Genomic DNA, 25,879 nt, shown 5'->3' with positions numbered 1-25,879 from the left:
TTTTTTTTTTTTTTTTTTTGCACAGGGCCACTGCACTAAATCCCTGGTCGAACAACTATGCTTTTAGGACATTCTCTTTTACTTTTTTTTTTCAGTTTTGAAAATTTCAGAGACAGATTTTAAAGAGTCTACTTTAATAAGAATGTTTACTTTCTGAGCTGGGCATGGTGGCATACACCTGGAATCCCAGCACTCGGGAGGCTAAGGCAGGATGATCGCTGTGAGTTTGAGACCAACCTGGGCTACATAGGAGTTACAGGTCAATCTCAACTACATAGTGAGACCCTGTCTCAAAAAACCAAAACCAAACAAAACCAAACAAAAAAACAAGAATGTTTACTTTCTATACAATTTACCTTTATAAGTAGACCTTATGGCTTTATTCATCTGAGTATAAAGTGGAAATATATAATATTTACCTATATAAATAAGTAGTCAACTATGACTGAACTACTGCATATAGTTATTTTTATAGAACTAAAATTCATGGAATGGTCTTTCACTTAAAAATCCACTAAAATACTACTGACTGAACTATAGAAGAGGGTTAAATAATTAAACTTTTGATATAAATTTTAAAAATGCATAATTTTATACACAATATATAACATAGTTTTTAATTTATTCAATTGAAAAAACCCCTGAGAACTGTGGAACACTTAAATATAATAATATAGTTATAAAAACTATAAATTTCTCTGCCAACTTAATTTCCATAGTTGATTACAAATAAATTTGTCTTAATCCAACCTACCTGCTTTCTAATGGTAGATGCGAGAATAAACCAGATTCTCTCAATAAGCCCACTGCAGATCTCCAGTGGTGATTTTCCAGTACTGAGGTATTCTACAAAAAATGTTTCTTAGTTATTTAATGGTAAGTCTCTTTCTCAACATAAAGAATTGTCAGTCATACTAATCTGGTTAAAATTCTAATATTCACTGAGAATTTATTATCACTACTTTCATTTCTTGAAAACATAAAACATTTACTCTCAAATGAAAAACATTAAATTCATGATAAAGTTGCACTAACCTTGTATAATGTTGCCAAGTAATGGTTAGTTTTAATAAGGAAAGGTTGATTAACACCAGGATGATCCAGATCGTGAGTGGCAGCTGCAATTAAACTCAGCAAGATATCCCAAGGAGTTATAGAATTGGCAAGCTAAAGTATGACAAAAGAACAATTAATTGCAAATATATTTAAAATAAACCCTACACCACCAGAACAATTTTAGGTTACTAAATCTTCTCCCATTTCATGTTTTTTTTCTCACGCAGACTGTTCATTAAAACTAGGCACCTGCCAGGGACTGTCCTCATCAGGATACTGGGCAGCTATGATATTATAGTGTCCTTGCACTCAAGCAGTTTACAGAGCTCATCCTTATACTACTTCATTTATTTATTTATTTTTTGTACTGGGGATCAAACTCGGGTCCTTGCACTTGCAAGGCAGGCAGCAGAACCACTGAGCTAAATCCCCAGCCCTACTACTTCATTTTTAAAACACTTGCTGGAATGGCTTATAAACTGTTCTTCTTGAGAAACAATGGCTTCAAAATAACAAAGGTTTCTGTATTTTTTTATTATTGTAGCCATTACCATACAGAAGACCATAATTTTGAGGGTATTTAGTAACGAATTGCTCACTGAATTTCATCCATATAATTTATAAAGCAGGTTATGACTGTAGTCCTAGTGCTTAAGAAAGCTACTCAGGAATCTTATCAACAGAAGTCTCCAACTCCACTGCAACGGTCCTCATTCTCTCCTTTCTGCTCCTTGTCCAGCAAAAGACTGATTTGAGTTCCTATACCACTTCACAGGTTCTGCCACGACAGCATTCATTTGGGCATAATTTTTTGGATTTATATTAGGGTAACACTCTGTGTTTATAATCTTGCATTCTAATAGTGAAAAAATTTAAGAATATACCACTAACATGGGTATCTTTATTTATAGATTATGATACTGAACTGACATATATTACATATTATAAACCAAAGATGAAAATTGAAAAATTTTAAATGAAAAATATTTAGATTCAAATTCAGTTATTTTTTTATGTATCAGAATCAGTCATCTTTTTAAACTCCCTGTGTTAAATTTACTTCTATTAGAAAATTCACTAACAGCTTGAATTTCCATAGAAACTATAAGCTGTGTGAAGGTAGAAAATGTGTGCTATTTAATTTTATATCACACAGTTAGTACACAGAGAAAAAGTTCAATAAATAGGGAGAAGATGGTGAAGAAAATGTGCATCTCACGAAGATATGGAAAAGCATTCTATTTTTTTCCTGTTTTGGTACCAGAAATTGAAGTTGGGGCTTCACACTTGCAAGGTAGGTGCTGCACCTCTGAGCTCTAAAGATTTTTAAAGCACTGCTTACGAGTAAGATGATCAGAAGGTACACTGCATATAAAGCAATTTTTTTCTGACACATTAACAATGGGCTTGGTATGTGTATCTAATGTACGTGCAATTTATTGAGCAAGGTGTAAAAGTGTGCTAGTTAAGATAACTATGAGTGGAAGTGGTAGGAGAGACATAAGCCATCCTGGGTGAATACAATAATCCAGAATCAGATTTATTATAAAATTATTTGGTTTTACAAAATCTGAGGTAAAGAGTTAACAATAAAAGTTGAAACATGAGAAGCAGCAACTTAATCAATCAATTAATTAATTTTCAGGTTCTGGGGATCGAACTCAAGACCTTGCTCTTACCAGGCAGAAGTAAAGCCACTGAGCACATCCCTGGCTCATGCAACTGAATTTTTAAACATTCTGTGTAAATAAAGTCTGAAAGCAAACCACATTGGCAAAGTACAAAAAATGGCCGTAAAAATGTAGTATTTTGCTTATAAAAAAAAATCTTTCAGTAGAAAGAAACTGAATTATTATAACAAAGACAATTTAATGATGTCAATACAGCTTTTTAAAGTGGATTTTCGAGAGGCAAATGTTATTTCTATCCTGTTATTATATCTGGTAATACTTGATAATAAAAGTTTTATGAAAAAGGCACTGAGAATTATTTAATGAATATGAAAGTCAAATTTCACTTCTACATGCAAAGCTATCAAGGTCCATTTTAAATAAAATAGGAAACCTTGAATTTTCCTTTGTTCAATGAAAAAAAACTATTTTTATTGTATATTAGCATTATGCAGATTTTCCACTGTAATAGTTATTGTACATAATTCAACTGATTTCAAAATAATTGATTTCAACAGCTATGAGGTAAGGAAACAAAGGAAAAATAATCCATATTTGAAATGCAAATGCAAACAATATGGTACAGAAATATTTTCTAGGGAAGGACAAAGGCCTAGACAGGCATTATCCAAAAGAGAAAATGCATAGAACAAAAAAATTATAAGCTCAAAACAGACCAAAACAGAGCCGGGCATGATGGCGGATGCCTGTAATCACAGCACTCGGGAGGCTGAGGCAGGAGGATCACTGTGAGTTCGAGACCAGCCTGGGCTACAAAGTGAGTTCCAGGTCAGTCTCAACTACATAGTGAGACCCTGTCTCAAAAAAAAAAAAAAAAAAAAAAGTGAATGTAAAACAGACCAAAACAAGTAATGTGAATTGCTTTTTTTTTTTTTGGTTCCTTCCATCAAAAAATATATCTAAAACCAGAAAGAAGGTAACAGATACTGATGCCTTGCTAAGGGGGAAAAACTGGCATTTATTTATAAAGTATCCAAGTGCTTTATTTTAATTTTTGATGGTATTGAGAAATGAACCCAGGGCTTCATGCATGCTAGGCCAAGGGTTTCACCACTGAGCTACATTCCCAGCCAATTTTATTTTATTATGTTTTATTTTGAGACAGGGTCTTGCTATGTTGCTCAGATTAGCCTCAAACTTGCAATTCTCCTGCCTCAGCCTCTTGAGTAGCTGGGATTAGAGGTGTACACCACTGTGCCAAGCTCACATCCAGACTGTTGAAATGTCAGTCCTTGGAGCTTACTGAAAGAAAACCACCTCCCACACACAAAAGAGAAAAGCACAGAGAGGCTTCTGTACTAAGAGCTGTCACAGTAAAATCAGGAACAATCTAGAGGTCTAAAAACAAAGAAAACAGTTAAAGTAAACCCAGTCAATTCTGAACACCATACAGAAATGTCTCTCCATTAATGCAATGACTGAGTTGTGCACCATGAGCAGGCATTTTTTAGTGATCAGACGACAAAATTCTTGCCTTGGGAGCTAACATTCTTGTGGTTTTCCACTTTATGTTCCAACACGTTCCACAGCTAACATTCCAGAGATCAAAATTCCTATCTTATTCACATTTTTGTCATCAGAAACTAGCATGTTATTTGACATATTGTCGGTTCATTAATAAATGCACATCTACAAGAAAAACAATTCAACCATCATTAGTCTTGCTAACGTGACAAGGAGGCATAACGTGGGTATGGGGAGACAGGCTCTTATGTCAACTGCCAGGGAGAAGCAGAGCAATATTTAGAGGTACCATATTCAAGCTGGTTTGTTTACCTCTGGACATGTATAAATATAATTTTTTTATCTAACCCTACTTTTAGTGTATGTTAACTCAGAATAGTTGCCCCTCTATACCTGCAAGTTCTGTATCAGTATATTCAATAACCTTGGATCTAACTGCATATCAAATGAATATTTACATATATTTTTCTTATCTTCATTCCCTAAATAATATAGTATGATATCTATCTATGTAACATTCACATTATATTAGATAGTATAAATAAACCAGAGATGATTTAAAGTATGTATATGGGAGGATGTGCATTGGTTATATGAAAATATTATGCCATTTTACATAAGGGGCTTGAGATCCAGTGGTTGGAGTAAGGAGTCCTGGAACCAATTTTCCATGAATATTTAGGGATGACTAATAGAATAGCCAACTTAAAACTGTATGTAAGCATGAAGATGAAAATTAAAATAGGAAACAGTGGAAAATCACAATTTCTTTAGCTGACAACTATGAACGTTACCAGTGTAAATAAATCAAAGAGATACTAGGTTTAACCAAAATAAATGTTGTATAAACCATATAATTTCAGCCTTGAGGACATGAAAAATAAATACAGAAGGATCAGTGGTGCATGTACAAAGATAAGTGTCTTCTTCATATGTTTCTAGTAATTTCTCTAGCTTAGAATATTTCTTTTTTTTTTTACTTAGGGAAGAGTACAAAAAATCAGTTCTCTCAAATCATAAGGTATACAAGCTAAAGACAAAATTTTCACTAACTATATCTATTTAAACTTTTCTGGTTACTGCTTCTGCACCTGGCTAACTCCTCAGTTTAAGTGGTTTCTGAACATTCTATTTAAATTGTAAGTTCCTGCCATCCACTCAGTCACTCTCCAGCACACTATATTATATTTTGGTTTCTCCATAGCAATAATTACTGGACAGCATGTCCAAATTGTATTTATCTGTTCAATGATTGCCTCATGAAGACAGGGAACTTTCCTCCTTGGTCCCCACTAAATTCCTAGCACCAACATAGTGCCTGGCATGCAGAAGATGCTCAAGTGAATACATATTGATAATGAATGAAAACACTAAAAAAAAAAAAAAAAAAAAAAAGGAACCAACTAAAGGCCCAGGAAATAAAAGTGATACGATCTTTTTTTGTTTGTTTGATTTTTGAGACAGGGTCTTAGTTTGTAGTGCAGGCTGGTCTTGAATTCTCTATGTAGCCTAAGCAGGCCTCAAACTCATGGTAATCTTTCTGTCTCAGACTCCTGAGTTCTGGCATCACAAGCATGTACCACCACACCTGGCAGTGATACAAGTTTAAGGCTTCCAATATTTAGGATTCCCTTTTAAAACTTCAACCATTTTAGCCAGGCATGGTGGCTCATACCTGTAATCCCAGTACTCGGGAGGCTGAGGCAGGAGGATCACTGTGAGTTCGAGACCAGCCTGGGCTACATAGTGAGCTCCAGGAGAGTCCCAACAACATAGTGAGACCCTGTCTCAAAAAAGCAAAACAAAACAAAACAAAACAAAAACTTTTAACCATTTTAAAATGTAAACTATGACAAGGGAAAAAAAGAGTTGCTACATTTAGGACTCAGTGATTTTTACCTATTTCTTTCATTGAAGCTTTAATTTGAGTTTTAGAGTTCACTGTGTTTGTTATGATTATATATGTTTAAATTAAGAATCATCAGAGGCAAAAAAATGTTTAAAACCATGTTTGTATTCATTTATACACAGATTTCCCTCACCCTGTTCACTGGCACCACTCCAATTTACTAACCCCTTGCCTCATTTAAGAGAAGCATTTCTGTCCAGTCTACCCTCCTTTGAGCCCCAAGGAAATCTTCATTTTCCAAATGGTATTGTGATTCCTTACCAATTTCTTCCATAAGATTCTCAATTAGATCTCAGTCTGGCCTGTAGATTTTTAAAAACTTTTCCAAAAAATTGGGCCACTTTGGAGAACACATACGTTAAAACATACACAAAATGTCTAAATTTAATTTTATGTGTAACATATCAAAATAAAGATGATTTTAAAATGTTATGACACATATTTTAAAAATTGGGACATTTTCATATACACCACAGTCTCTTAAAAGATGAAATGCTTGGCTCTGTTCTCACATCAGCATCAACTGGTATGATCCTGTTTCTTCAGTTTACTTTCCTCCTAACATCTGGCTAGACCAAAGGTGCAGGGAGAGAATAGTTCTCAACAGTGCTAGGGGCAGGCAGATGCAATTTTAGAACCTTAAGGTATAGAAGACATCTATGGGCAGATGGCTTTTAATAACTTCTTCACCTTCTGATTCCTAAATCTTTATCTCAACTGCAATTTCTGTACTTGAATTCTTGTGCAGCTGTGCAGCAGACATCTCCATCTGCATGTCATGCAAATACATTTCACTTCACATACACAAAAGATACTCATTATCTCTATCAGCCCTACCCTTTTTCTTTTTTTTTTCCTCATTGATTTTATTGGTACATTTTAGGTATACAGCACAGTTACACTCATCATTGGGATCTTGTACCTTTACATGACAGGTCTTGGTTCTCATTTTTTCCCCTTATCCCTGCCCTCCCTTCACTCCCTCCTCCCTTGTCTATTTACAAATACTTTATTTCCATTTTTTCATTTTTTCATTTTCTCATTTTTTTCCTTTTCCCTTATTACCTTTCCTTTACTCTTCCCATTACCCCTACACCTTTAGCCCTTTTATTTCACATTGTCAATTATATCATTAGGATCTTATGTACCTCCCCTCTTTCTACATTTCTACAAGATTACCACCTCCTACTCAACTACCCAAACCAGTCTTCACAGACTTCTCTTTTTCCTTCCTCAAGATGTGTTCACACACCACACCCTGCTCATCCTAATTCTCAAAAGACAAACCACCCACTTCTCTTCTTCTCCATGGCCACCAGGGTCTCTTGGATGGAGCAATGAAATAGCTCCTGGTAGTCATGATCCTGGTCTTGTCTGCCTTATTTTCACATCACAGCCAGGACAGTTTCCTAGTCTCCCCAGTCCTTTCCATCAATTCCCATTCATTCACTGAACCAGAATAAGGCTGTCCCGCCCCATGGCACTAGTGGTGCTCACTGGAAATACCAAGTGTCTTCATTGCTCAAAGTTTCAAGTGATCTTGTCGTTGCTTGGGGTTCTTCAGCCTCTCTCTCAACCATTATCCCAATTCTCTACTTATTACAGTTACAAATAAAGCCACATTAAGAAAAACTAGATCTCAATTTTATGAAAGAAGCTCCTCATTTTGAATAATTAATTTAAGACAAAGTATTTAAAAGTACATCCCGGGTTGGGGATGTAGCTCAGTGGCACCATGCCTGCCTGGCAAGTGCAAGGTCCTGAGTTTGATTCTTGGTACCAGGGGTGGGGTAATACATCCACAGAAATTTTCTAGTAATGTCCACCTAAAGTAAATTTCAACCTCTTACCTTAGGTTCTTTTAAGTAACAGTGCATGGCCTGAGTAACGTCTGCAGCATGGACTGCATTGTGGTAAGGATTCTGACTGTGGTAATCTTCTTGAATCATAACTACATCAAAGAAAAGAAATGGGCAATGATCCCTATTTTATAATAGGTCACATGTACACATGTTAAAAAACTGTGATAATTATGAATTATCTCATACTTTCCATGTAGCTATCAACTAAAATTATCCAGAATCAGGAATCACTTCACAATTCATATGCATAGTCTTTCATTACTCAACAACAGAACACATTCTGAGATGTGGAGTTAGGTGGTTTCATCCTTGTGCAAACATCATAGAATGTACTTGCACAATGAAGGTGGCGATGACACCACCAGAGGATAAAATATTATGGGGCCACTGTCATGTGCAGCTGCTCACTGACCAAAATGTCATGTGGTACACAATTGCAAATGTGTGTTTTAAGCCTCTAAATTTGAGTGATTTGTGATAGAGCAATAGCTACCTGATAAAACTGATAAAAAGTTAAACAAGTTCTATATAAATCCTTTTACTGTTAAGTGGGTCCGAAGCACTTACCTAAAAATCTACGAAGTTTCATCATATCTAAATGGAAGTATTCAATTAGTCCATGAAGACTAAATAAATGAAATGTTAAACTTACTAGACTATTTCCTAAGAAGAAAAAAGAAATATTATATTAGTAGGAAATATACTGACTACACTGTGCATTTAAATACAAATTTTTAGTATAAAATGGAAAGACAATACTAATTCTTATTTTTGGTCTACCCAAAATGTGTATATTCTTATTTTTTCAGTTATGAACTTTTAATGTAACATTTTTGTTATTCTAAGAAAAAATGTTTTGTTGTTTAAGTTTTCCACAAGGAAATGAAATACAAACATTTTGAAATAGACTGATTTTTTTAAAAGGCATGAAAATAATCAGAATCAATAGTAGAAAACTTTGAAAATGGCCCCACACTGAATAAGCTAATTCAACTTTCCAAAGCACTTAAAATGTGGCTACATTTAACTTTTTCTAACTCATCCTCTTCCACTTTGCTTTAACTGATGTGGGCTGTCCTACAGCAAATGGCCTCGGATGTGACTGTGTTAAGTAGAAGTTGTACTTATTCTTATCTGTAAAGAGTTAGGATGGATTAGTGACTTCCTCAAGATCCTCAGGATAACCACTTGCCTTTTCCACATTTGCAATAGAAAATCTTAAGTGTAAATCTTGGGGTAGGGATGAGAGTTCACAAAACGTAGCAGAACATTATCACTATAAATTTTTGATCAATACTGTAATGCCCAGCAATCTTATTCATTTTTTCTATTGAATTGGTATTTTCACTTTTTAAAATATCTATTTTCAAACTTCTAATATACTCATTTCCTATTTACTCATTCTCCACAGCCTCCTACTTCACAGAAAAAATACAAGCCCTTGATTTTCCCTTCCTTTCAAAAGCCAATCCATCCACAATGCTGCAAAGATAGTTCCTGTTCCATCAGACAGCTCCCATCACCTATATGTCCCAATAAGCACCAGAATTCAGACATGCTCTAGATTCCATTATCTTTGAAACAGGGAGGTAGAGTTTGTGAAAATGGGAAAGTGATCTGGGGTTGGGGGAAGATAGGAGGGTGGGAAGGGGAAGTAAAAATGCTTAAGATGATAGAACAAATCCCCTAAGATGAATGTAATTATTATGTATTATTGCAAACATATACTAATAAAAAAAACTAAACACAACAATAACAACAGAGAATATCGGCCTTTCTTGGCCTCTCCATACTGTTACATGGTCATATTTTCTGAAAAACTTGCTATACACAATAGAGGCTGTCTTTGTCTTCAATTTCTACTAGTTTGTCATGGATAACTGGAGTCACATCTAGTACAGAAAGTATATTTGGAAAAATTACCATCTCTATAATGTATAGTTTTTCCTTCTATGGTACAATTCTTTTTTACAAAAACTTTCTACTATTTTCCTCAATGTTTTGTAGACTACTTGTATAGGACAAATATGCTATTTTATTAACAATTAAATAGCATATATGATTTATCAGGGGTATGATTGTATAAATTACTGCCAATATTTCCATAACAATAACACACTATTCTAGTATTCTCTGAATAAGCTATGATTCTTGCTAAAAAGTACAAAAGTCACAACTAGTGCAACACTGAAAATTTTTAGTAATAAATTTTTGTTTGGTTTTGAGACAGGGTTTTGTTTTGTAGTCAGACTGTCCTAGTATTCCCTATGTGGCCAGGCTAGCCTCCAACTTGTAATTCTTCTGCTTAAGCCTCCAAGTGGGTAATAATATATAAGAAGAACAATAAAAAATATTAAACTTAATTCATTATACAAAATGTCAAAAGAGCTGTCAACAGAAGATCATGGCTGAGGGAAAGGTAAATTAACTGGAACAATATTTATATGAGCAACACTCAGAAAGGAGTGGTAGGCCAAAAAAGGTTCTTTTTAAAAGATTACCTTACAACCTTCACATAGAAAGGAAAAAAAATTGATATCTTTTATTTTTCAGAAAATAAATGTTAAAATGAATTCTATTGGAACTAACATGAGTTCAAATGGTTTGGAACCATTCATGAAGAACTGAGCTGTTTCTGTGGTTACTGCTATAATAACCAACTTTTCATTGGTAGGTTAATTAACTGATTGTGTCAACTTGATTAAGAAACACCCAACTAAATTGAATCAGCATAGTTCTGGGTATGGAAAATCCATCATAGGACAGCTTATCTCCTGAATGTTATAAAATGGAAACAAAGGAGCTCCAGTCTTCACCTTCACCCTGGATGTCATCTCCTGGTTTCCAGTGCAGACTCTTCAGCCTCCAGCACAGACCCTTTAGCCTCCTGATAACGGAATCACAAGGGACACTGCAGTGAGCCCCAAGCCTCAGACTGAATCCTTTGGCTCTTTAGAAAGCAGACAGACCTTTTGCACCCTTCTTTTCTGACTCTGTGGGTGGCCATTGTAGGCCAATCTTATAAATTCTTATATATTTGTATATTTTACATTAACTCTGTTTCTCTAGTAAGCACTGACTAATACAGATTTTGGTACTGGGGCATGGCTCTAGAGAAACAGAATTATAACGATGAAATTCTTTATGGCTTTAGAGATTCCTGCAGTTGGCTCTCTAATTGGATGAGACCTGAAGATTTCATGGTCTCTCCTTCTGATACTGTGGGGAACACAGGTAGTCCCCAGTGCAATGGAGGTCCATTTGATTATGCTAATTCATCACTTGTGAAACATAAGGAATTTGGTGACTCCATACATGAAACTTTTAAATATTTTTGGGAGAGTGAGAAATATAATGATGCTGGCTGGTTGCTCTTAGCATCTCTTGACAAACTAGTGAAGGAAAAAGTGAGCTGTAAACATCCATAGGAAATCTAGTCTTTTAACTGTGAGGAATAAAGCAAAATAAGGAGCTCAAAGATTCAAATTTCCAGCTCCAGAAACACATACAAAATTTAAAAGTCTCTAAGTGTGCCCTGAAAGAGAGTCTCCTGTCCTTTAGCTACAGGGCTGAGACTGCAAAAACCCAAATACAGGCCCTCAGAATTTGATTGGCTGAAATACAACATTAGATTAATACTCAGCCTTGAAGGTTATCTGAAGTTACTGAAAAAGAATGGGATCCCATAAAGTGGGATGGAATGATCCCGATGAGGTTGAGGATATTGAGCTCCTAGACTCCTATAAGATTATTTTGCCTGAGGAAGAGTGGCAGAGGCATCCCCTGTGGTGTTGGCCTCTCCTAACACACCTGAGGAAACTAATCCTGTGTTGACCATGCATGATTACACTGATACTCCTCAGGATCCAACTTCACCAGCCACTTTTGCCTCTAGGCCTGTAACTAGGCTCAAATCGCAGTAGGCTCATAAGGGTGAGATACATAGTTTGACCCATGAGGAGGTCCGTTATTCTCCAAAGAACCTTGAGTTTTCTAATTAGGCCTGATGAGCAAGCGTGGGAATGGATTTTATGGGTGTAGGATAATGGTGGAAAAAACACACACTTGGATCAGGCTGAGTTTGTTGAAACAAGCTCGTTAAGAAGTTCATGGAGTAAAGAAAGGTGTAAATAGTTTATTTGGCTTGTTGGCAGAAGTATAGATAAAAAGATGACCTACTGTGAATGATTTAGAGATGCCTGATGTCCCATGGTTTACTACTGATGAAGGGATTCAGAGGCTCAGGGAAATGGGAATGCTGGAGTGGATCTCCCATGTCAAACCTATTCTGCCACACTGAGATAATCTAGAAAATGTATCCTTCAGTAACATCTTGAGAAACAGATTCATGAGAGGAGAACTGGTATCTTTGAAGAGCCCTGTCATTGCTCTTCTTTTAATGCCAGTCCTTATAGTAGAGACCACAGTAAGCTTAAGAGCAATGGGTTTGATTGGATCCTGGAGTGGCAGGGGTTAACTGGTACCACTTAATCTCCAAAGGCAAGGTACACACACTTAGCATAATGGACAGCAGAAGAAGAAATATGATTAGAAAGGTCTGACACTTGTAGACTTATAGATAGGATGCTTACACAATTTTTACCAGATTTATATAATTTTAAAAAATGCAAAGGAACAGAAACCTGATTCAAATTTGATTTCATGAGGCAATTCATCCAGCAATACACCTTTACTGTCTTACCTTAGTGTTACAATTATCTCTTCAGCCCTGTGTTATAACTTAACAGGGATCCTGATCACCTTTCTCTCCCACAAATTATCATACTGGTTCATTACACTGATGACATTATGCTGCTTGGACAACGTGAACAGGAGATAGCTCTTTGTTAGTAAAGTATCCAAGAGACAGAAGGTGAGAAATAAATCTAACTAAAACTCAAGGTCCTTCTACCTCAGTGAAATTTCTAGGAGCCCAGTAGTGTGGGGCATGTAGAGATATTCCACCTAAGATAAAAGACAAATTGTTGCATCAGGCTCCCCTAAAACCAAAAAAGAGGCACAATGCTTAGTGGGCCTATTTGGATTTTGGAGGCAACACATTTCTCACTTAGGTGTTTTACTCTGGTCCATTTACCAAGTGACTCAGAAAGCCACTCGTTTTGAGTGGGCCCCAGAACAAGAAAAGGCTCTGCATCAGGTCCAAGCTTCTCTGCCACCAGGGCATTTAATCCAACAGATCCAATGGTACTTGGAAGTGTCAGAGGCAGGTAGAGATGCTGTTTGGAGTCTCTGGTGGGCCCTTATAAGTGAATTACAAATGAAATCTTTAGGATTTTGTAGGAAGGCACTGCCATCATCTGCAGACAACTATTCTCCCTTTGAAAAATAGATTTTGACCTGCTGCTGGGCCTTAGTGGAAGATGAATGCTTGACTATGGGACAACAGGTTACCATGTGATGACCTGAGTTGTCTATCATGAGCTGAATATTATCTGACGCACTGAGTCATAGGGTTGGGTGCACACAGCAACAGTCCATATGTGATCAAGCTAGAGCAGGTCTAGAGGGTACAAGTAAGTTACATGAAGAAGCTACCAGATGCTCATGGCTCCTACTTCTGCTATATTGCCTTCTGTTTTCCAGCATGCACCTGAGGCCTCATGGGGTGTACCATATGATCAGCAATCAGAGGAAGAGAAGGTTAGGATCTCATTTACAGATGGTTCTGCACATTATGCAGGTACCACTTGCAAGTGGAGAGCTGCAGCACTGCAGCCCCTTTCCAGGATATGCTCAATGGACAGTGAAGAGAGATCTTTATAGTAGACAGAACTTTGGGCAGTATACCTGGTAATACGTTTTGTCTGGCAGGAAAAATGGCCATATGTATGACTGTATATTGAATCATGGGCTGTAGTCAATGGTCTGGCCAGATGGTCAGAAACTTAGGGGGGAAGGAACATGACTGAAAGTTGGTGACAAAGATATTTGGGGAGAGGTATGTATATAGATCTCTTCATATGGGCAAAGGATGTAAAAATATTTGTATCCCTATAAACACTCACCAAAAAGTGATCTCCGCAGAACAAGACTTTAACAATCAAGTGGATAAGATGACATGTTCTACAAGCTGGCATGGTGGCATACACCTATAATCCCAGTACTTGGGAGGCTGGGGCAAGAGGATAGCCATGAGTCTGAGGCCAGCCGGGGTTACATAGTGAGAAGCCAGTGAGACCCTATCTCAATTATCAAAAAAAAAAAAAAAAAAAAAGGGACAACCTGTTCTGTAGATAGTGGTCAATGTCATTCTTCAGCCACCCTATCATGGCTCATCAACATGGACTCCTACTTACCAAGGCTGATGTGGCTACAGCCACTGCTGAATGCCCAGCAGCAGAGACCAACACTGAGTCCTTGATATAGCACAATTTCCTGGGGATGATAAGCCTGTGATCTGGTGGCAGGTTGATGATATTGAATTGCAGCAATTGTGGAAAGGACTGTGCTTTGTCCTTACTGGTACAGACACTTATTTTGGATATGGAATTACCTTCCCTGTATATAATGTTTCTCCAAACTACCATTTTTGAACTCACAGAATACCTTGTCCACCATCACGGAATTCCACAGTGTTGCCTCTGACCAAGGAACACATTTTATAGCCAAAGAACAGAGGCAATGTGCTCAGGCTCACGGAATTCACTGGTTTTACCATGTTCCTCACCATCCAGAAGTGGCTGGATTGAAAGAAAGGTGGAATGGTCATTTTTTTTTTTTTTTTTGTACTGGGGATCAAACTTGGGAACTTGAGCTTGCCAGCCAGGCGGTGGAACCACTGAGCTAAATCCCCAGCTGGAATGGTCTTTTGAAGACACAGTTACAGTGCTAGCTGGTTGGCAACAGTTTACAGGGATGAGGCAAGGTTCTTCAAAAGGCTATATGCTTTGAATCAGTGTTCACTATATGGTACTGTATCTTTCATAACCAGGATTCACAGGCCTAGGACTCAAGAAGTGGCAATGGTACCATTCACGATTACGATTAGTGATCCACTAGCAAAGTTTTTGCTTCCTATTCCTATGGCCTTATGCTCTCCTGGCTTAGAAGTCTTATTTTCAGAGGGAGGAAACCTTGTACTAGCAAGCACAACAATGATACCACTGAACTGGAAGCTAAAACTTTTCCTTGGTCATTTTGGTCTCCTCATGCCTCTGAGTAAACAAGCTAAAAAGGGAGTTACAGTGTGGGGTGAATGACCCAGATTATCAAGGGGAATTTGTACTATTATTCCATAATGGAGCAAAGGAAGAATATATGTAGAGTGCAGGATTTCCTCTAGGACACCCCTACTGTCACCATGTCTTGTTATTGAAGTCAATAGGAAACAACAACCCAATCCAGGTAGAATGATAAATGGTCGAGAACCTTCAGGAATGAAGGTAAGGGCCACCCCACCAGGGAAAGAATGAAGACCTTCTGAGGTACCTGATGAAGGCCAAGAGAATACAGAATGGTTAGTAGAAGAAGGTAGTTGTTCTAAATACCAGCCATGACACTGTGACCATCTACAAAAATGAGGATTGTAATTGTAATAGTTCCCTCCTCATGTGCTTCCTATGTAATATAATATTGACAGACAATATTGACTCTTTAAGTATTGTTAAGCCTATGTTATAATCTTCAAGTTTTGAAATGTTAGGAGTAAGCATTACTCAAAGAAAACTTGCCTTCTACTATTGGGGGGGTTAGAGTGCTTCCTTTTGTATGCATGACAGTATAACATGTTAGGCATAATTATGAACTTGGCTTTTTGTTATTGTTATTTGAAACAGGGTCTCACTATGTAGTCCAGGCTGGCTTTGAACTCGCAGTGATCCTTCTTCTTCAGCCTCCCAAGTGCTGGGATTATAAGTGTGTACCACCATGCCCAGCTATGAACTTGTCTTTGTATCTGGAGACTATGCTTTAAAGAAATGTATTTGGTTGTCAAGTTGACAAAGGGTGGATTGTGGCAGTTAACCAATTGAATGTGTCAACTTGAGTAAGAAACACATAACTAAATTAGATCAGCATAGTTTTGGGTATGGAGGACCCACCCTAAAGAGACTTGTCACCAAAAGGGTATAAAAAGGAAATGAAGAAGGAAGGCTTGCTTCTGTTTGAGGAGCTTCAGTCTTCACTTTCACCTTAGAAGTCACCTTTGGGCTTTCAGTACAGACTCTTCAGCATCTAGCACAGACCCTTTGGCCTCCTGATATAGAATTGCACAGGCTACTACAGTAGCTCCAGGGCTTTGACTGGATCCTTCAGATCGCCAGTGGGCAGACAGACCTTTTGTACACTTCTACATCTGAATCTATGGGCAGCCGTTGTAAACCAATCTTGTAAATTCTTCTTTTTGTGTATATGTGTAAATTGTTATATATGTGTGTGTGTAAACTGATATATATTTGTATATATTGCATTAAATCTGTTTCTCTAGTAAGCAGTGACTGATACATATATTCATTCTGTATATTTAAGTTATCATTGGGTTCTGCCAAAATTGTTTTTCAAATCTATGAAAACAAATGACCAATTTCTAGGGTCTGGAATAAATTATTAAAGCTACCATCTAATGGGAAAATGGCCTCTTTTGGAACTCAGGCAAACGGTGATAAGAGATACATATAACACCCTTCATTAAAAAACTTTGATAGAAAGAACCAAGACCTAGTATATTACAGCATATTCATATGGAGTTAAAAATTGCATGCAACATTCCCTCTCCTGTCAGTTCACAAAATATTATTTTAATACCAGTGAATAAGAACTCAAGTCAATAAAATTCCAAAACAACAGATGCTTAATTGTGTTAAAAGGCAAAGAAGAGCTTTTAAAAATGGAAATGGAAATAATTTCTTGAACATAACTCTTTATACAAAAGCTACCCACATAAAATAAACTGAAATACAGAACTGCTTATGATGTAGTAGCCCTTGATAATTTTTAGAAAATGATCTTGGATGAGAGATAGTACCACAGCACAGGCTCACAATATATGTCCTCATAAACCAGGCAGCTTTCAGAGGCAACAAGTTATATCTTGCTGTGTTACATTATCTCACTCTCATCACTACAAAAGGAATACCAAATGTATCTACCAGACAATAACTATTTTCCTCCCTGGAGCAGACAAGCTGAAGACCACTGATCTTGGCATGAATTGCTGAGTTTTCCCTTCTGTCCTCTCCCTGTATAATCTCAGAAATTACCAAAATAAGAAATACAAAAAAAAATGTTGGGTTAATAAAAGAGAAGGGAAAACTACACACTTGGATACAATGAACACATATCATCCATAATAAATTGCAGACTAAACAGTTGTTAAAGGAAATGCATTCTAATTACATAATGCAAGTTGAAGGAATTTCTGCCAATATCTCTTCAAGTAAAGGATCCTTTAACTTTTAGGTTGCTATATTCAACAGAATGTATATTACCTCCTACAAAATCAAAGATAGGGGCTAACTATGGGTGGATTTTTACTAACCCCTAAAGATTGAGAATCAACTCTAAGAGGAAATCATTCAACCACCCTGTCCACAAAGCTGGTTCAAAAAGTGAGGTGATCAACAGGAAAGCATTTAAGCAATAGAGGTGATAGCCACTGCTTCTGTACTCTGTATTGACCATCTTACACACTTTCAATCTCATTCTACTTTCACCACCAAGCCTAACTGGCAAGGCCTGCATTTTAAAAAAATAAAGTTTAGAGAAGAATAATGTACTATTTTAATGAATGACAGGCATTCAAGAGCCTAATAATAGGCTATGAGCTATGAGAGTTTATTTATATAAGGCTAAACCTTGAAAGTGCTAAGGGATGCATTAATTTCATCTATGAATTAATATTAATATTTGTATTGAGTTAGGAAAAGAGTTATTTCTCAGATCTAGAAGGAGATAGGTCACCTGATATTTTACTACCTGTAATTTCAAAAAGGAGACAGCTAGAGGGAAGGCCAACTGTGTGATGACACGTGAGTCTGTCCCACAGGCCACTAAGTGAGGCAGAGAGATTAACAGGCCTCTAATCACCAAGTGGCAAAAAGAAGCAGAAAAGAAAAACAAAGGAAGAAAAAAGGCAGGAAAATGGGCAGTAAAGAATCTTTGCTAGGGTCAGGGATTTAGCTCAGTGGTTCCACCACCTTACTAGAAAGTGCAAGGACCAGAGTTTGATCCCCAGTAACAACAACAACAAAAAAAACGTTAAGGAATTCCTGTCTGTCTTCACCACTTTGTTGAGAATTAGTTCAATCTACTTGTCCATAATGCATACACAAGTCGAAGGTGCCTACAGTGGTACTTTTTCTTACAGCCTACAGGAAATACTGTAGTAATACTTAAAGTAATATTAATGCTAACGACTATGAAGTTGTTTGCTTGTCCATTTTACATACTATATTGGCTTCTTTATGAAAGGAACCGCCTCCCAAAGTAAAAAAAAAAAAAAGAAAGAAAAAATAGGTGATATTATTGTAGTGAACCATATATTTATTCATCATTCCAAATAGAAATGGCATTCTCTCTGTGTACTTTCTGTTTCACTTTATTAAAAAGCTGTTTAAATAGAAGGGGCAAAGGCTAGCTGAACCACTGAGAATTGTTAAACATTTTATCCTAAATGAAAATATGACAACCCTTTCCCAAACAAAGCTACACCAAACTCAGGAGGTGTTGGGGCAGATGAGAATCACCTGTCGTAATCTTTTTCAAACCACTCTTACTCTCTACAGATTCTGCTTATCTGCTGCATGTGAACCAGAAAGAACCACTACACTGGTAATATGCAAGTCTAGAAAAGATATCTTGCGGAAGGTAGCTAATCCTCTCATCTGTGCTATCCACACACAGGATAGATCTGAAAATAGCACTATAAATAACACAATCTAAAAGAAACCAATAGGAAAAATCAAGACCATAATGAGATACTGAAGTTCACGCTGGGATACTAACAACAGCAACATTAACTGCAGCCAAGTTTTGAAGGATTTTTTAGAGTGGGGGGTTGGGTACCAGGGCTTGAAATCAGGATCTCACACTAGGCAACTCTACCTATGAGCTACATTTCTAGCCTTTTTGTTTTTCAATTTTATTTTAGATAGGGTCTCACTAAGTTGATCAGGCTGAACTTGAACATAATTGTGGGCTTCCTGCCTCAGACTCCTGACTAGCTGGATTATAGGTGGGTGCCAAAATACTTGGTGATAATGACTTTTGATTACTGCCATGGCTAGTAATAAAAACATAAAGCTGCGAGATCATTTCTGTTAGCTTTTAGAAAAATCACTAGGAAAGGCACAATATGACGTTCCCTCTGCAACAGATTGGCTCAGAACCCAAGTTAAGAAAGCAACAACCCACCAATGGCTGTACCATTACTGTAAAATCTAGAGGCTACTTGAGTAAGATAAATTCTTCACTTACCATTTGTTAGTCTATCAAATAGAAAGATATCAAAATTCCAATTTCCAACTTTTTCCAGCATACACTGAAATGAAAACCAAACAGTCCTACTGTACTTTCTTTTTAATAACATTCTGCTTCATTTTAGATAGTCCATAGAGAAGTTAATGAAAATGGAAGTAACATTTAAGAAATGCCAAGTATTATTTTTCTTTTAATCATGACTTTTCCAATGAGCTACAAAAAATGTCCAAAGGAATAAACTCCATTTGAAAAATGAAATTATTATCTTGTGTTTCAGTTAATGAATATATAGGTCAGGTTAGTCTTTCAACTTTCTTTCTTTCTTTTTTCTTTTTTGGTACTGGGGATTGAACTCCAGACCTTGTGCTTGCAAGACAGGCAGTGGAACCACTGAGCTAAATCCCCAGCCCTACACCATATATTCTTAACCTGAACATTTTGTGCACTTTCTCAAGAAAAAAGCTTTTCTTTTTGTATCTACAGGTTTACTGTGGTATACATTTACGGATAATTAGACATAAGCAACACTAAGATACCACTAGAGATTGTTGATTATAGTACAAATAACAATGATATATAGATCAATATTATCAGTTTAAAAAGCAGAGCTTGAAACTTTCTGAAGTTTAAAGAAAGCAAAGATTTTTCAGTGATTTATCAAACAGGGAAGCAACGTTTTTCAATGTAATATAATTGTTAAAAATGTACTGCATTCTATTCTACACAAATTTACAAATACTGGCCACTAAATATTAAGTCCCAAGCTGGCTTACTAGAATACATCAAAACTCAAGATTATGTAAAATCCTCATTTGTTAAAAAACAACTCATTTAACTTCAATCTTAACTAAGACATTTCTTTTAAAGTATCTGAAGATGAATTAGGATTAATTAAAACATGTCTAAATACTCAAAATCTCTCTTTGATGTAAGAATCTATACTAAATGCATTGGACTGAAAATCATGGAATTAAACATCATGTGCTTCTGGGTTTACCTCTAACCAGCTGGGTTAACTCAAGTTACCTGTGCCCTTTAGGTCTCAGTTTTCTTACTATTAGACTAGAAATATTATACTGGATAATCTCTAATATTCTTCCCAGCATTAAGATTTTGAATAACCTTTGTAAATTGTATTTAATGTTTTACTGATCTACTTATTACTTAATGTTATAACAAATGAAAACATTTTCATTATTTTAGTTATTTCTCAAATCTCCTTTGTTCTGCCACTCCTAAATATAAAACAAAGTTATTTAAATGAAATAAACCTGAAAAAATGCCCCAAATTGTTTTACACAGACAGGAAAAGAATGTACAAATAAGTACAATATGGAGAAAAAAGGCTTTCAGAAAACTTAACAAACAACATTTTCCTGAAAAAGCTTTACCAACCTTGGCTTGTCCATTATAATCATCATCTAGTATGTTCAGAGAGGTGGAAACTGTAGTACCACGGAAAAACCGTGAGGATCTAAGATACCGCTGGAAACTTAGTAACCTTCTGATATTCCTTGCAGAAACAGACACTTCTATTTCAGATTGAGCTGAAATAAAAGGAGTAAAAGGTAAGAATTAAAAAAGAGCATATGCTACATCTGCAACTCAGCTTCTAGCTGTACAGAAGAATTTTTTGAAAGACTCCTCAAACCTTTTATTTTTATATCACAAGGTACAGACTTGCTTTGTATCCTATTGCAATTTAGAAGTATTAAAGACAGGAGTAAGCTAAAATTATTTTTTATTAGTTCATGTTTGTAGTATATAATGTTCACATTCATTTTAGGGAGTAGATACATGCACTTAACATATCTTAATTCTTTTTAGCCCCAACCCCACCTCTGTCTCCAGATTTCCCTCCCATTTGCAAAAGATGTATCTCCCTGTTTCCTACTGTCTTTTATTAAAAACATTTTTTTATACTTTGGGTTTATTTCACTTAACATTATGATTGCAAGGTGCATCCATTTTCCTAAAAATGACTCAAATTTGTCTTTCTTTATGGCACAGAAGTGCTCCATGATGTATAAGTACCACATATCCTTCATCCATTCTTCTGTTGTTACATATAAGAGGTCGCTTCCAAGATTTAGCTAGTATGAGTTATGCTGTTATAAATATGGGTGTGAATGTGTCACTTTGGTAAGATGCATTTAATTCTTTTGGGAAGATACTCAGAAGGGGAACAGATGGGTTAAGTGGAATTTCTATTTTTAGTTTTTGAAGAATTTCCATATTGATTTCCAAGTATTATTAAACATTTATTAATCAACACTGCACATTTACAGTGGAGATGAGGTTTTTATTTCTATTTCTGATTGGAGAAATAAAAATGAAAGGGGAAATGAAATATGTAAGTGATCGAACATATTCTCTCTTGTGTCTAGTCACTTGTTTCAACTGCTATGAGTATGTTTTCTTATCTGTAAAATAACAGTGAGACTATTATCTAATTAAAAAGGTGGTGAATTAAATTGGCTAATGTATATATGAGTTAGATATACAGCAGGTATTAAATAAGTGGTAGTGATGCAGACGATGATAAAACTGATACTGATCCCATTGCTTGAAGGTACAGCTCCAGGTAATTACTCTAAATGCCAAAGCTGTTCATGTTGTTCCAAATAAAAACTGATTCCTCAGGCTCCTTATCATCTTAACATGAAATCCATCTCCTTAACCTGAAAGAGAAGGCTCCCTGTTCCAGGTTCTGGCTCTCTCCAGATTCAACTCAAGTGTCACCTTTCCTGGGATGCACACTTCTATCTCTAAAAGGTAGGCAGCAACTCTTCTGGGTCCCAAAGCTCTTTGTGCATTCACCTATTATAGAATTCCTGATACTGTGTTATAATTGCTTATTTATCTGTTTCATCAACAACTCTGAGCTGTAATAGACTCTCAAACTACTTTTTTAAATCTCCATATTCTATAGTCTAACAATAGTACCAGGTATACAGCAGCTAATTAAAGCATATTGTATAAATGTTTAATTATTTTTTAAATATCTGATGAGTTCTGAGGGTCCTACATACACAAAGTAAAATAATGTACACTGTTATACAGTTTACTTCCCAAAGTTTTTATTTCAGTGAGTCTAAAACATAAAGTATATGAAACAACTGTGGAATTAAATTTGTGAGTTTTCAATGTAATCTATATAAAGACTATAATGTAAACATCAAGTAATCATATTTAAAATTAGTATGTTTGAGAAAATAAAGACAGAATAAGTTCTGAGAAGCAATGTTCCAAATACTTTGCAAAAAATATCTTCCTGACTCATAAAAAACATTGAAAGGTGAGTATTATTGCCCCCCACACAAGAGGACATTGATCTTATGAGAAATTTAAGTACTTTCTCTAAGGTCATAATGTCAATGTGGGTAATACCTCGATGAAAAATCACTTATCTGTTTACAAAGCCTCTGTCTCCATTATTATTCATAAATTTAAAAATTGTCTAAATTATTATTTGTTATAATAGACATGTACATAAAAGTACTCAAAACAGTCCTTACTTCATATGAAGACATGTACAAAAAGAACCATGTAAAATTAATATACAAGAATATTCTAAGTATATAACATGATGCTTTCATCTTACTACTCAGCATAGAGTGGTTATGAAAGGGCAGAGTAGAATGTCATGACTGCGAGAAGGTAAGATCTAATCCATATAACACTCACTTCACCGCCTCAGTATTTGTAAGATATTTTACAATCTTATAATAGTTATCTAACTTAGTAAGCATTATGATTCTGTGAAGGTGGCAAAGATTATACCCCTTTTAAAAATATAATATAGATATCAAGGTAGAAATGCAGTACAAAAAATATATTGGAGCCTAGAAAACTTTTAGAAAATATTGCAGAAGATAAGTCTTTATTCATTATGAAAAAGTAATCTAAAAAAGAGGTCAAGCCATGATTATGACTTTATGAGCACTCTCTTTGATTTATCTGAAATTATACAAAAATTATCAATCTTATTACAGGCAATTACACTGCATTGTGTATGTTTATACTGACAGCAGGGTCACTACTTTCAAGTTATATATTCAAACTAATGCATTCTTAAATTTGAGAATCTCTTTATAAGGGTAATTGCATTAAGGTTAAAAAAAAAGAATTCGTTTCATTTGAGGGGAAAACCACAACTCAATCCACTGTGTTAATCCAGTGTCAATGGTTAAGTCAACCAGCACTGTCCAGGAGACAGAGCCCTATATATGAAGTGGTTGTATCCTCCTCTATCTAACTCTTATTGTCTGGGCAACTCTGACAAATCATCTCCAGATTTCACTTTCCTTAACAGAAGAATTCAAATTCATGTTTTTCTTTTTGTTTCATAAAGTCTCAAAGTTAGATCTCATTATCAAGACTTCTGTTCCGGCCATACTAAGTGGGGAATGAACATTAGACATTACTCAAGGGAAAAATGCTCACTCACAATAGAAATCCAATTCCTTCCTGAGACTAATTTTCCAGAAATGAGGTTACACAAAATAATAAGCAGACCTTCACTTAATATGGAATCTGCCTTAACAGTTACTCATTATTTCATAAACTAAGAAAGTAAAGAGATTCTGTCTAGATGGAATGGCAAGAATGAATCAGAACTACTAAATGAGATTCTCAGGCCCACTCTAGCTTGAAGGCCTGAGAGCCTCATACAAGAAGCCTGTATCTAACAAGATTACACCCTGAAAAGAGTTGAAAATTCCATGATGCCTTGCAGAGAGATGCCAACTAAAATTACATCAAAGCTATGTCTAAGAATTAATATGGGATCAGAACTTGGGGAAATAACTGGTTGTATATATATATATCAATTATGTAATTTTGAATATATAATATTTGCATATGATTTGAAGGAATAGAGGAGGGAGGAATGGAGAAAAGAAAAGTGAAAAACCTCACCCCACCTCTGTCCTCTATACATTCAGCTCTCAAGACTTCTCCCAAAATGATAATCTTTCTTTTATAGTTTCTAGTGTAACCTTCCTGAGTCTTAAAAATTCATATATATAGAAATACCATTATACATATTATTTTTTACTTCTTTTACATAAATGTTTACTTACATAATAGCATATTTATAAACTTGTTCTGTATCTTGCTTTTTAATTATATTGGAACTTTCAATCTCACTAGAGATCTTCATTGTTTTATAAGGCTTTAAGTATTTCTTCACTCGGGTTGAATCATAATCTACTTAAAAAGTCCTATATTAAAAAGCATTACCACAATTTTACAGTCTGAAAAAATTCTTGATTTGTTAAATATGATACTATTTGATTTGTAGGCTTTAGAAGTTATCTTTTAATTTTCAGTTATTACACTTGAGAAATTCATTCTATCTCATTTTCTTTTTCCCTTCTAATATTGTTATGTTTTGTTGACATTTACCCTTTAGAAGTTTAATTAAAGGCTCATGAAAACAATACCATTTCATAGCAATATATTTTACATACAATACATTCTTAAAACTCAAAACTGATTTGAGGGTAATCTTTATAATTGAAGAACAAACAGTGAATAGGAAAGCTTTGATTCTCACTTTCCTTCCCTGAGTTTATTTACAAGATTAATTCATTGTCTTCTGGCATTGAGATTTGCAAAATCTGAGGCAGGCCATTATTTTCTTATAAGCAACCGATTCTGTCTGTACAGCCACTCACAGAATTCTCTCTTTAAAATCCAATTACTTTTTTTTTTTTTTTTCCCAGTACCGTTTATTGAACTCGGGACTTTGCACTTGGCCAGGCAGGCGTGGTGCCGCTGAGCTACATCCCTGGCTCCAGTGACTTTTCTGAGATATATCTCTATGTAAACCACTTGGCATTTTTCTGTAGTATGTGGTGCACTATTTCATTAGTGCATATAAAGCTTCTATTATTTCTTTATTTATTTATTTTTTGGTACCGGGGATTGCACTCGGGTCCTTGCTCTTGCAAGGCAGTTGGCAGAACCACTGAGCTAAAGCCCTGGCCCAAGCTTCTGTTAATTCTTTGGAGTTTTCTTAAATTATTTCTCTATTATTCTATTCCACTATTTTAGTTTTATTAAACTCCAAACTGTATATGTTGAAATAACTTTCCCTGTGGTTTATATCTCAATTCTTTTTAAGCATTTCCAATTTTTTAACTTTTCATTTGTTCTCTTTGCTCCTCTTATTTCTACTCCCCACAGCTATTGCTATTGTTTTTAGTATAGATCACAGACAGCCCGCTGTGGCACACGGGCCATAGGTTTACCACCATTGGTACAGACTCTATCTTGTGCTCCTTCCAAATCTCTTTTCCTTTTAGTGGTAAATTTGAAATTTTGCTTTTGCTCTTTCCTGATTGTGAATATACATGTTTCAGCTCCTTTTATTGTCTTAACTCTTCCCTGAGATTGTGAATTTGTGCTTTATGGTAAAGTCATTGCCTTTTTTTTTTTTTTTTTTTTTTTTTTTT

The 25,879-nt window shown here is 35.6% G+C and overlaps 1 protein-coding gene across 3 annotated transcripts in view; it reads right to left on the bottom strand.

Moving 5' to 3' along the window:
* Pde7a (phosphodiesterase 7A) overlaps nucleotides 1–25,879 on the bottom strand; it is a 167,337-nt gene that overhangs the window by 16,111 nt on the left and 125,347 nt on the right. For all 3 annotated transcript variants that reach the window (XR_004515992.1, XM_010611434.3, XM_019205624.2), the window contains exons 4-9: nucleotides 20,814–20,965; nucleotides 19,416–19,479; nucleotides 8,550–8,645; nucleotides 7,971–8,071; nucleotides 1,036–1,167; nucleotides 755–846 (exon numbers count right to left, since the gene is read on the bottom strand). Coding sequence is in view for 2 of the 3 variants with exons in the window: in XM_010611434.3 (XP_010609736.1) it covers nucleotides 755–846; nucleotides 1,036–1,167; nucleotides 7,971–8,071; nucleotides 8,550–8,645; nucleotides 19,416–19,479; nucleotides 20,814–20,965 (637 nt within the window). In the remaining variant the exon portion in view is untranslated. The remainder of the gene's footprint in view (nucleotides 1–754; nucleotides 847–1,035; nucleotides 1,168–7,970; nucleotides 8,072–8,549; nucleotides 8,646–19,415; nucleotides 19,480–20,813; nucleotides 20,966–25,879) is intronic.

This window comes from Fukomys damarensis, unplaced genomic scaffold (genome assembly GCF_012274545.1).
Source record: "Fukomys damarensis isolate Sample0158 unplaced genomic scaffold, DMR_v1.0_HiC HiC_scaffold_5, whole genome shotgun sequence".
NCBI classification, from domain to species: domain Eukaryota; kingdom Metazoa; phylum Chordata; class Mammalia; order Rodentia; family Bathyergidae; genus Fukomys; species Fukomys damarensis.
The sequence above is the reverse complement of the archived record's forward strand: the minus strand, read 5'-3'. Positions and strand labels throughout refer to the sequence as shown.